This window comes from Phaseolus vulgaris, chromosome 5, assembly GCF_000499845.2.
Source record: "Phaseolus vulgaris cultivar G19833 chromosome 5, P. vulgaris v2.0, whole genome shotgun sequence".
Lineage (NCBI taxonomy): Eukaryota > Viridiplantae > Streptophyta > Magnoliopsida > Fabales > Fabaceae > Phaseolus > Phaseolus vulgaris.
This window is the reverse complement of record NC_023755.2, coordinates 36,309,516-36,321,538: the sequence shown is the minus strand read 5'-3', so window position 1 is coordinate 36,321,538 and position 12,023 is coordinate 36,309,516. Positions and strand designations below refer to the sequence as shown.

At 35.3% G+C, this 12,023-nt stretch overlaps 2 protein-coding genes across 5 annotated transcripts; both read right to left on the bottom strand.

The window, feature by feature from the left end:
- Nucleotides 1–396: 396 nt before the first annotated feature.
- LOC137835648 (uncharacterized) lies at nt 397–4,060 on the bottom strand. 2 transcript variants are annotated; one of them, XM_068644249.1, is made up of 7 exons: nt 3,911–4,060; nt 3,415–3,513; nt 3,123–3,272; nt 2,297–2,370; nt 1,950–2,068; nt 1,212–1,295; nt 397–826 (listed from the first exon to the last, which is right to left on the bottom strand). In XM_068644249.1, exons 2-7 carry the CDS (start codon nt 3,419–3,421, stop codon nt 772–774), a joined length of 489 nt encoding a protein of 162 aa, XP_068500350.1. In that variant the 5' UTR covers nt 3,422–3,513; nt 3,911–4,060; the 3' UTR covers nt 397–771. The 2 variants fall into 2 exon arrangements, with proteins under 2 accessions (XP_068500350.1, XP_068500349.1); XM_068644248.1 differs by having other exon boundaries at nt 3,415–3,516; nt 3,911–4,050.
- A 1,103-nt stretch (nt 4,061–5,163) lies between these two features.
- Nucleotides 5,164–11,896, bottom strand: LOC137835647 (flagellar radial spoke protein 5). Of its 3 annotated transcripts, none has more exons than XM_068644245.1 (9): nt 11,407–11,896; nt 7,384–7,468; nt 7,090–7,206; nt 6,734–6,798; nt 6,553–6,641; nt 6,391–6,470; nt 6,150–6,261; nt 5,762–5,881; nt 5,164–5,625 (listed from the first exon to the last, which is right to left on the bottom strand). In XM_068644245.1, exons 1-9 carry the CDS (start codon nt 11,714–11,716, stop codon nt 5,440–5,442), a joined length of 1,164 nt encoding a protein of 387 aa, XP_068500346.1. In that variant the 5' UTR covers nt 11,717–11,896; the 3' UTR covers nt 5,164–5,439. The 3 variants fall into 3 exon arrangements, with proteins under 3 accessions (XP_068500346.1, XP_068500347.1, XP_068500348.1); XM_068644246.1 differs by lacking the exon at nt 11,407–11,896 and adding an exon at nt 7,734–8,202; XM_068644247.1 differs by lacking the exon at nt 11,407–11,896 and adding an exon at nt 7,734–8,151 and having other exon boundaries at nt 7,392–7,468.
- Nucleotides 11,897–12,023: the final 127 nt, after the last annotated feature.

Here is a 12,023-nt window from a genome sequence, read left to right as displayed (position 1 = left end):
AGGTTTACCCAAATAATAAAACATCATTTTATAATTTCAAGATACCTTCAATATATTTATCATATAGAAAGATGTCATGTGCCAATATGTTCCCGAAAATATATAAAACATTTAATAATATTAATTCAAATTCAAATTCAAATCAATCAGTTTTCATTGATTCAGATTTAAAAAAAAATGAAATAAAACTCAATTAATTTTATGCAAAAATATAAAATTCTGATTTGAGAAAAAGAAAAACACATTTTAAAAAAAAAAATTCAGCTCATAATTTTATTATTTGAAGAATATATAGCAAACACTTTATGCATAAAAATTAATAAAAAAATATAGAATTTGTTTCATTCAAATTTAAAGGATTTGTAAATTGCAAATGCCATATCCAAACACCACTCATCTTCGAATTTGGTTGGTTTGTTTCGGATTGAATCTAGATAAGTTAAATATTCGAACTAATTCAATTGATCTGGTTTACATTTATAGGTTGGTTGAATTGATCCAACTAATAAACACTCCTAGCAAACACCCCAATGGTCACATCCAATATTTTATCACTCAACCTCTACATGTAAATGCAGATTACAAACTCAACCTGAAACTCTTGTTGATTTATCATTTTTTAATATTGGATAAAAGAAATCCAAGGTAAAAAAAGTAAAAGAAAGGTTGTAATTTTAAGATATTGGGAGGACGAACAAAACATGGTGCAATCCTCATGCTGTTCAATCTTCACATCAAGAGTCAATTTTTGGTAGTTGATTCTCCAATGCACTAATCCTTTTTTTTTCTGCTATCTATGCCCTGCTTTAAGAACTGCAACCTATTTCTGCATAAAATTTACATTACGAGAAATCAACGACAAGAAAATAAAACAATGAATGAATGAAGGGCATTAACAAATACGAAGACCAATGCACAACTGTTAAACCTTAAAATCCATCTAATCAGACTACTGCTGTAGTTTCATATGGGTATTTACACAGTAAGGGCAGGTCAAAACCATGCTTGATAGCAAAAATTTGATGAAAAGATATTTAAAAACTGAAATTCCAAGATCTATGTATTACACACCTGCAAAGCCAAGAACACCAGTCCGCATGAATGACAAATAATATGACAAAGGCTTTTCATGTATAGCACGGGACACAGATAAAAATATTGCCAATCAAGTGATGTGTCAGAAAAATACAATTATGGATGATGAACCTTACTTGGAATCAGTAAGGCGACCATGTAGGCTCCATCTTTGGCGGAAACCTTCAATGCCCTCAGCTCCACTAGCAAGAATTAGACGCCTGTACATATGAAACGAAGGTACATAAGATTTCTACAGATTGAAAATTCTACACATCACACTCACACACCCAAATGTCACACGATATTGAATACAAAAGTATTGTCAACAGTTTGAGTGCCAAAGTGAGGAAATAAGGTCAACCAATACAAGTATATAAGGGAATCCAAGGGCACTTATGAATTTAGTTTAAAGTTATTAGTGCCTAAAGAGAATTTATTTTATACAAATTCACTACAAACCTCAATAAAATAAACTATGTCCTTAGATATTGGAGACCAGTTTGAAAGGAAAAATAAACTTAGTCCTAGATTTTGATTTATTTTTTAAACATCTATTAGAAGCCCAAATAACAAACAATATGAACAAATATTCTTCTCTACCATCATAGATTTTGGGGATGAGTACAATAATATCTTTAGAAGAGTAAGATACAGCAGCACCTTCCTCAAAATAAAAGCAATGAGATGTTTAGTCATAAAAGATAATCATGTCTACGGAAGTTAGAGTTTCCGTGGTTTGAAATCTTAGAAAAAATCATTCTTCAAGGATTTATTAACAGCTTGCTTTATGCTCCTTTAGGATATGTAAAGCAAAGAAACATTCTAGACAAATTACTAAACATGGACCACATCATATGACTACTTGAACATACCTCTCCAATGATGTAACTTCTGCCTCAAGCTGTGAGGCCCTCCCCTTGGCTTCATCTAGAGGCATTGATAAACCCAATTTCAATTCACTATCTTGAAGTCGCTTCCGTATCACCTTATCCTGGAGTTTTTTTATTTATATTAAAAAAAAAGGTAAAGGTGATGATAATCTAACAAACTGATTGTCCTAAATCTTTATCTCCAACAATAACAATGAGTAAATACTACACATATTAAAGATCATTCAAAGAAGATTACAAATGAGTTTAGTGGTAAAATGGAAGAGATGGAGTGAGGAGGAAGAGAAATAAACGAATATTCATAATTCATATGTGGTAAATGGTCTCACCCTTCGCTCAGCACATTCCTTATATAAAGCAATTTCTTCTTGACAAAATGGTTCAATGTCATTGATTTGCAAGCCTGCAAGATATAATAAAGCTCATAAGATGTTCAGATAAAAAAGGCTGTAATAGACAATCATCTAATATTAAAACCGTTGAAATGAAGAACAATAATCTCGTTAACATATTGCACTATTACTGAACCTTGTTGAAGTTAATCCTTTAACTTCTCCAGTCTGGTCATACCAAAAAAGTGTTGATTTTGAATACCACTAAGGCTACCCACTTTTTAACATGTAAAGTCAGAAAAATCCCGTGACTGATGTTCCTACATAACCCTAATTCTAATTACAAAACAACTGCTTAATGCATGCCATTGCACCTACTTAGAACTATCAAATGAAAAATAAAAACGTAGATCTCATATCAGGGCTTGTTTCTTTCAAAAGTAAATCTTATGATACAAGTTCAATTTCCAGAATATAATATTTTACCATAATAAAACTAGAGAAAAACCAAGCATATAATAATTTCCTTACTTTTTATTCACATTAATTATTAGGATTCTAGACGTTCTTCCTTCTCTATGCCACTGTATTAGAATTGAGACAGAAGAATTCACTACATTTATTCACTTAAACCAAAGGTTTATATATGCATACTCTACCGCAACAAGAAAAACAGAAAAAACAACAAACTAACAACCCAAAACTAATACCAAAGAAGCCTAATAAATTGTGTACCTTGAACAAATTGGTCCCTAATTTTATGTAAGCAAAGGAATTAAAAAAAAAAAAACAGTTGCACCTGGTTAATGAAAACGAGACTTACAGAGAAATAGATTCCTGAGAAGTCCATCACACAAATCAACACCTTGGAGTACATGGGAGGCTATTTCTGGTGGTACTACCGGCGATGGAGGGCCGGTCATTAAATCATCACCAACCAAAATTGTTTCATCCATCGTTGGCTGCGAATCAACTGAAACCCACACACAAGTTTATCAGCATTATTCCCAAACATTTTGAACCTCTTCATTTTGATTTTAAGGTATGTGACCTAAAGCAAAACAATTTAACAAGCCAGTAAAGAGAATATAGTCAGTATGACAGAGATGACGTACCATCCATGGTTGCTTTTTGGTAATCCTTCCGCAAAGAAAAGCCAACAATTCTGGTTTTTTCTGTTCTTTTTCTTTTCTATAGCAGCTCACAAGATACGACTGCTGAAACAAAATCAAGCACGGATTACAATATTATATTATAGTTGGTATGTTATTGGTTGGCTAGTGGTGATTGGTGAGCCAAGGCTGTACATGGGAACGATTGATGGGTGTAAAACTACAAGTGCAAGGGTTTCCCGTGGCCTTTGCGATTGTTTTCTTTCGGAGGTGAATGGAGGGATAAATGGTGAGTAAAATATGAAACAACGAAGCAATGTGATTAAAATTTTTAAAGTATATACCAAATGACTAAACAAGAATTACACCGTTATGGACTTAGTGTTTCAACATTTCCACAAACACCTTATGAGCACATATAATTTCTACAAATACCAAATGGAATGATCATGACACAACATTCTTAAGACTGTGAGGAAAGTGAAATACGAGCGTGTACCGGAATCGGAGAGGTTGATGATGGAAAGATGCAAAAAGTTGCTCTGTTCTTAGTTAGATTTGTGATTTTTGTGGCTTCTCCCCACTCCGTGACAAGTATAGTAGTATCTGCTACTTTCCCCTCCTCTAATGCTAATCCTTAACAATGTTTCTCATTCTTCCGTCATTTTAACACTCTTATTGATCCATAAAAAAATCATAAATTCATAAAAAAAAACTCTATCCAAATAACATATTTTATTATAAATTATACCAAATTCTTTATAAAAAAATTATTTTTTGGAAAATCATTATCTGAACAAAAGGTGTCTAAATAAGAAAATTCATAGTGATTTTCTAGTTATTAATTCTACAAACCAAACCACACTAAACTTCAAAATAAAAATAAAAAAGTTACTTTCCCCACATTCTACTATTGAATACAAAGATTGTGCTATCGCATTCTCACGATATGATTTCAGTTTTTTGACAATTAATTCTACAAACCAAACCACACTATCCTTAAAATTGAAAAAAAAAAGTTCTTTTACCAACATCTAGTATTCAATACAGAAATTTGTGCCATTACAAATTATTGGAGATTGACAGCAGAATGGTGGACTACTTTGCAGAGGGAACCCAAGTGCTTGTGAAATTGACTTCTGCTATTCAATCACTCTATCCAAGTTCGAGGAAATCAATTTGGAGCTCTTTGAAGAGCGCACGAAGAATGTAGATAGGTGTTCTACTGATGCTAAGATTGAAAAGAGAAGTGTACAAATTGCAACAACTATTGCAGGATCTTTGCAAGAGCATCAATACAAATGAGGTTGTTGCTTGTGGCCCAGGCTGCTTTGTTGAGTGAAGGCATTAAGAATGTTCCAAACATGGTACTATTGGATTTTACACCAGCATCTCTTGGTGTATGAGCAAAAGGAGCTCTTGTGTGTAGTGATTCCTAGGAATACCACTATTCCTGTAACAAGGACAAAACCATTCGTTACAGATGTAGATAACCAATCCTCGGTGCTGATTAAGATTTATGAAGGTGAGAAAACAAGAGCCAGTGTTAACAATTTGCTGGGGTTTAGTGTCCTATATTCTTGTGTATTGATAACGAAATCTTTAAAATTAATAGATAATGCTTTGTAAAACATTATATTATACATTATATTGTTTATTTGAGGCAAAAAGATCACACACACTGCTTAAGGCAAAGCCCGCCCGATGGATAACTAACTACTTTCTTGATGCCTGAATCAATTTAAACAGAGGTAAGTGTAATTCCTGTTCATAGATTCACCAAAGTTTCCATACTTCGACATAGCCAATACGTAAGGAAAGTTTGCAAAAATCTGACAAAATATGCTAGAGAATACATTACTTTCTCTTTTCATTTACTTTGTCTTTTTACCAGTCGAATACATACAAATCTTCAACTGTCACAAAATTGGGCTTGAACACTTTCCTCTGTCGCCGACCACCCTTTTCACCATCTTGTACTATATAAATTAAACGCAGCATTTCACCAGTTTGATAACTCAACATGACTCATGCACGCCTGTATTCATCTCCACAATCACCAATCACTTTTAGCAGATCCTTTCCTTTCGCTGTGGCTTCTCGTATGCTGCCCACATCGTCTTCATCAAGAGCAAGAGAAAATATAGCATTGGCGTCTTGTATATGTTCTGACAAGCCAAGTCTGACACCAACCATTGATCCTCCTACCGCAGGCTGCATGTTTGACAAGAGGCAAAATAAAAGGGATATATAGCAGGTCTCATCCAATGTAATATGAGAACAAGATTTCATAGTAATTAATAACCCCAACCACATCAAACTCTGAACAAATCAATTAAGTAAAATTCACCTGATCTAATATATACTTCACAGCAACAGTTGCAATTGAAACACCATGTTTAGAAGCTACTTGTTTCAGAGTCCGAAGCAATCCCTGGAACAAATTCCATCCTCCCCAAGCATCTACCATCTGTCAACAGATGCAAAGTATAGTAAAACGCATGATTATTAACTAAGTTATGAAGACAAAAATCCAAATCATCAACTTGAATTGTTATATACATATCGATTCAGAGTTATTTGTCATCAATAATTTCCCCTCATCTACCTAAAAAGCTTATCTTAGTTTTACAATGTAGCATGTTTAGAAGGAACAGAACCTTTCTATAGAGCACAAAAAGGTGCTAAATGTTTCTTAAACTACCTCCAAATAAGGAAAGGTGGTCATGAAATCGTACCCTTTTGTACTTTTGGAGGGAGGGAGTGTTTATTGCAGGACCAGCAAAAGGAATAGCTATGTTGGTGTCAAGGAACTTCTCAGACAATAGACCACCCATTACCGTTCCATACCTGCATCAGAAATTGATCTACTAAGTGGAAATTTTTTTAGATTACTTCTACTAAACTTTCATCTTATATTTGAAAAACTATTTTCTATGGCTGAAAATTCTTTTTCTTCCGAGAGAGAGAGAGAGAGACGTTATCAGTTTGACTCCTGTATGCTGACAAAGCTCTGCCATTCTCTGCTGAGGACGCATATCGACAAGTGAATGTTGCACCTGACATCAAAATACCAATAAGGTTCACGATCTATAAAGAATTATTAAAAAGAACTAAAAAAATTAAAGCAGTTGGATATACCTGATTGCTTACAACAGGAATCTCATTTTCAAGAATAATTTGTAACCTCTCTGTATCAAAATTTGTCAGAGCCACAGTCTTGATTTTACCTGTATCAAATTTTGACTGAAGTAGTTTGATCAAAGCAAGAAATGTGAACTTATATGTGAATTTGTAGCCGTCAATCAGAAACAAAACTAACCTTCTTCTTTCAAGTCTGTAAGGTGTTTTAGCGCATCCAAGTAGCCTGGATTTGAATAATCCCACCTAAATCCAATAGAGAGATAGAGGTGAATTGTCAGAAGAATCCTAAATTTCAGAGAGTTAGAACTATTTACAGAAGTAGTTTAGCTAGATAATGTGAATCCAGTACTCATTTCACTATACAGAAGCAAAATGGATGGTTTTTTATATGATGGTCTCATGGTCATGGATGATGGTAATGGTTATGACTTTCCCTAAAAATTTTAAGAATTGCAAAATGTGGATAAATAATTATGCTTTTTGAACCATGATAGTTAGTACATCAAATAAGCACAATATAGAGGGATTAACTACCAATGGAACTGAAGCATGTCCAAGGATTCCACATCCATCCTCTTCCTTGAAACATTGATGCTGTCTTTTACATAGCTAGCAGTCATCTTAACTGGCGGAGGCACCCACTTAGTGAGACTGCACCAAATGATACAATGGATAATAAGAAAATACTTTCCTTTATATTTTTCAATAACAATTTTTGGAAATATATGGTAGGACAGCCAAATACTATAAGAGTATCTGCATCTTCTTCAAATCTTCAAAATAGAAGAAAAAATTATAGAAGAGTACGAAGTTACTTGATCAACTCACCCTCTGACCTGTTCCAATAATTCTGGAGGACGCTCACGACGAACTCGATTGATGAAAATCCCATATAGATCTTCAGCAGGTCCATCTGCAAAGCTCGAAGAACACAACAATGAGAACAATCCTCAAAACACATAACTTCTAAGAAGACTTGCAAAAAGAAGCTCATGTTGGGAAGAATCCACATCTAATACATCCGATAATCACATAACAGTCAAATTTGAACACATCAAATCTACTGTCACCCTCTAATCCTCTAACGAATAACTTCAGTGTGCAGTCCAGGAATTTCCTTAAAGGGGTACATTATTTCAAACAGAAAGCAAGTAGAAGCAATTAATCAAGTTGCATACAAATATCAGCCATATCAAAAGTGGTGAGTCCAGCATCAGCATATTTAAGCATAGCATCAACAGCATTATCCCTATCAATTCTGCCCCACCCGCCACTGGTCTGCCACATTCCATTCACAACCCGGCATATATCCAAAGAATCATTGCCATTTTTCACCACAGTGCTTCGATTATCCTGTGTGTACACACATTGAAACGGCCTCAGATGCCTATATTTTTGTGTTACTACTATTCCTCTCCTAGTTGGTGTTCCATTTGGACTGAAAGTGAATTTGCCCAAAGAATGCCGCAATAACTCAGACATTTCCAAATTGCTCAAGAACCTATAAGGCTATAATAACTCTAGGATATACACGAAATAAAAAAGCTCCTTTCAGCAAATATACGTGTCGCTCTAACAAGAAAAAAATAGAGTCATGGTCACAGTGCAGCGTCGTCACTGCTTTATCCTATATCAGCAGCCTATTACTCTCCACCATACGTTTTCATCATTTTTATTGGTGTAAATAAATCTGAAGTCCATAGATATTTTTAATAGAGTTTCTACTTAAAAAATTTGTTTTATTAAAGATCTAAAATTTACCAAGGCTCTTCTCGTATTTAAAATTCATTTATTCTTGTCCAACCGCTATTCTCGCACGGTGAAGTTGACGTGTTTATATCCGATTATTTTTTTTAGCATTTAATTTATAAAAAAAAAAAAAACAATGTGGTGGACTAGGTCAAACAACATTAAGCCTAACGTCAACATCTCAATTTCGAGGGCAATTCTCTAACCTCGAGCAGAGTTGCAGCCACTGAAGAGTGTAGTAGTTGCTGAGAAAGAAATAGCTTTTTTTTAGAAAAGAGGTTGGTGATCCTGATTCATGGTTTGGACCAGACTTACAATAGACAGACAACATCCCAAACCAGATAGAAATTAGAACCCTACCAAACTGTCATCCGCTAAACAGTGTAGATACATCTAAGATACTCAAAATTCCAAGTGCAAACGGCACAAACAAAAAACCTTCCAAATAAAAAGCGGATCAAGTAAAAAAAACTAAAGAGTGGTTTTCACAGTTTTCCTCAGACTATTCCTATGGGCCAAAGTTTTCCCATTCCGGCGGCCACCACCTTGGCCTAGGAAAAGTGATCCCACAAGCTTCGGCGACTTCAATCAAACTAAAATCATCAAGATTTTCCTCCCCTTCATTACTAATATCTGAGAGAGCTCTCAACACATCAAACACATTCTTTTTCTCCCGACTATTCCCAAATTCCCCTCCACTCGCTGCTGCATTCTTCAAACATTCCGATTCACGCGCTGCTGCATTCTTCAAACATTCCGATTCACTCGCTGCATTCTTCAATCGACTATTCCCAAATTCCACTCCACTCATCTTCAATGGACCACGCTTTGAGGGTGATTCACTCGCTGCATTCTTCAATCGACTATTCCCAAATTCCACTCCACTCATCTTCAATGGACCACGCATTGAGGGTGGCAACACACGCAGCACCCCTTCCTCATCACTCTTCTTCTCCACACCAGAATCTTCCACAGCACCATCACTTGACTTGCTCCCCTCGATAATGCATACCACTTTCTCGGATTCACATAAACCAAAGTTCCCAACTAGGGTTTCTAAATTTTCTGCAGAACAGTGATTTTCATCTGAAATTTTTTCTTCTTCAGAAACCAGATTCCTCTCGCAATTCCCCACACCCTCTTTCACTTTCTGCGATTGAACTTCCACACAACCCCCTGAAGAATCAATACCCAGATCGCCTTCCGAAAGTTTCGGTTTTTTCCCCGGCGACTCGTCCATTTCAGACAATTCCCTATCGAAAACTGCAACTTTATCGAACCGGCCATCACGAATCTCGCCCAAAACATCTCTTCGTGCACCGTGAGAGCATTCATTGACGCCCATTTCCTGCGTCAGCTGAACTTCCGAAAGCCCTAATACGGAACCCATCCCCAAATCAACAAACTCCGACCCCTTACAGAAATCGACGAACCCCGGCGTCCCAGCGTCAACATCGCCTTCTCTGGCGACCCGCGGCTGGTCACAGAAAGCGGGGGTCGAGGTGTTCCCCGGCGCCGTGTGGGAAACGGAGTCCTGGGAGTCGGGCGGCGACACCATGACGATGGCGTTGGAGTGCGGCGGGGAGTCGGCGGAAGCGGGTGAGGGTGAGGGTGAGGAAGAGTGATGACTGTGTGCTCCGACAGAAAGATCGCACAAGAATGGTTCCGGCGGTGAGGAAACATGGGAATGATGGTGGTGAGAATCCGGCATTTGATTGGCTATGTGTACCGCCAAAATCACATACTTGGGTGACTCACTGTGAGGGGATTTGGGAAAGGATTCCGTTTTAGGGCTTGTGGAGATCGAGCTGATATATATAAGGATACGGACACTTTAACCACAACACATATCCAGATTAAATTCAAAATATTTATTAGATTTTTTGATAATTTTAATATGGTTGCGACATAATTTAAACAAATATATTATTTTTTTTTAAATTAAAATTTATTATACAAATTTTTATTAAAATTATAAAAGTAAGAAATAATTTTTTTAATCAATCATTAAAAAACATTTTTCTGTATAAAAAAACTCTAATGGATGGAGAAGCGTCACAACCCAATTCTGATTCATTCACTCTGCTTCAATTCCTTATAATTCCAATTTGGTCCTTGCTTCTCCTTTCTCACGTCTCTTTCGGCCACTGTTTTTGTTCATTTACTTAACCTATTAACAATAATGATATCATTGATATGAGGTTTTACAGATGAAATGAAGAATGCCATAAGGAGTATATGGTTGGATGAAGCAGCGAATCCACTCCTTCCTGGTTTTTAAAATTAAATACGAAAAATAATAGTCAAATTTTAATAAAAAAATAATTATACTCAAATTTATTGTTAGAGTAAATAATTCATATACCTACGTAAAATATACCTACATAAAGACTTTTCACAATTTTTACACTGTTACAAATAATAAAAATGGACATATAAGTAAAATTTTACAAAAATATCAAATGCTTGTCATTTAATATTTTAAAGATTAATTTAAGAAGTAAGCAATATATTTTATGTCTGTATTAATTCAATTTTAATACTTTTCATCTTAAAAATAAATGCAATTCCTAAAACATAATTATCAACTGGAATCACAATTTAAGAATAATTCTAAATCGAATTTTAAATAATCCTTTAATTTAATAAACAAAGATGAATTAATATTTTTATATTTTGAAACATTAAATACACTTCGTTTTATTTAATATTTTTACAATATAAAACGCTAGTTATACTTTTTATTTAATATTTTTATAAAGTGACTTGGAAAGTTAATAAAAAAATTAATATTATTTAATAATGATAAACTCTTAACATAAAAGGATTCCAATGCATATTTCTACACGTATATAGTAAGAAGAATAAGAAAAACTAAGCTTATTTTTAATAATTCAAAACATTTACGGTTATAAAATGTTTTTAATGTTTTTAATACCATTTACTTATACACGGTAAAAAAAAGTCGGAGAAAAAAAATGTGAATTTCGCATTCAATTAATTCGTAAGTAACGGAAAACTCCATAACAAACACGAATATTAGGCCAATCGGAAATGCCCACATCAGCAGAATAGCAGCGAGTAGAGAGAACGTAAACGTACAGTGATCGGCCATGTCGAAGGTGGATAAGCCGGCGTCGGCGTAACGGAGCATGGCCTCGACGGCGTCGTCTCGGTCGATTCGGCCCCAACCGCCGCTGGTCTGCCACATCCCGTTCAGCACTCGGCATATCTCCAGCGAATCTTTCCTGTTACTCACCGTCACTCGTCGATTCTCGCTCGTGGCCGTGCTCACGTCAGCGCACCGAACGGAGTTTGCGCCGATCCTCCGCCGCCGCGAGTCTCTGGTGGCGGATTTTAGGCGCGTGGTGGTGGAGAATATGCGGTGGTGGTGACTTACTATAGCTGCCATTTCCAGTGGACTTAGTTTGACACAGAAGACGCGAACGGAAGAAGAGGATAAGGAAATAGACTCAACTATTCAGAATGAATGGTTCGTTCGTTCACCCGTTTTTCAAAATTCATGGGCCTATATCTGCAAGCCCAAGCCCATACATATTCTCAAACGAGCCTCTTTTTTAACGAAAGCTATGTCATAAAATTTTCAATTCTTTTCCAACTTTATATAAATTAGAATAATTATTTTAATTAATATATATCTATAATCTATAATTTATTTCTATCAATAAATAAATTTTCTATTTAATAACTGTTTTTTG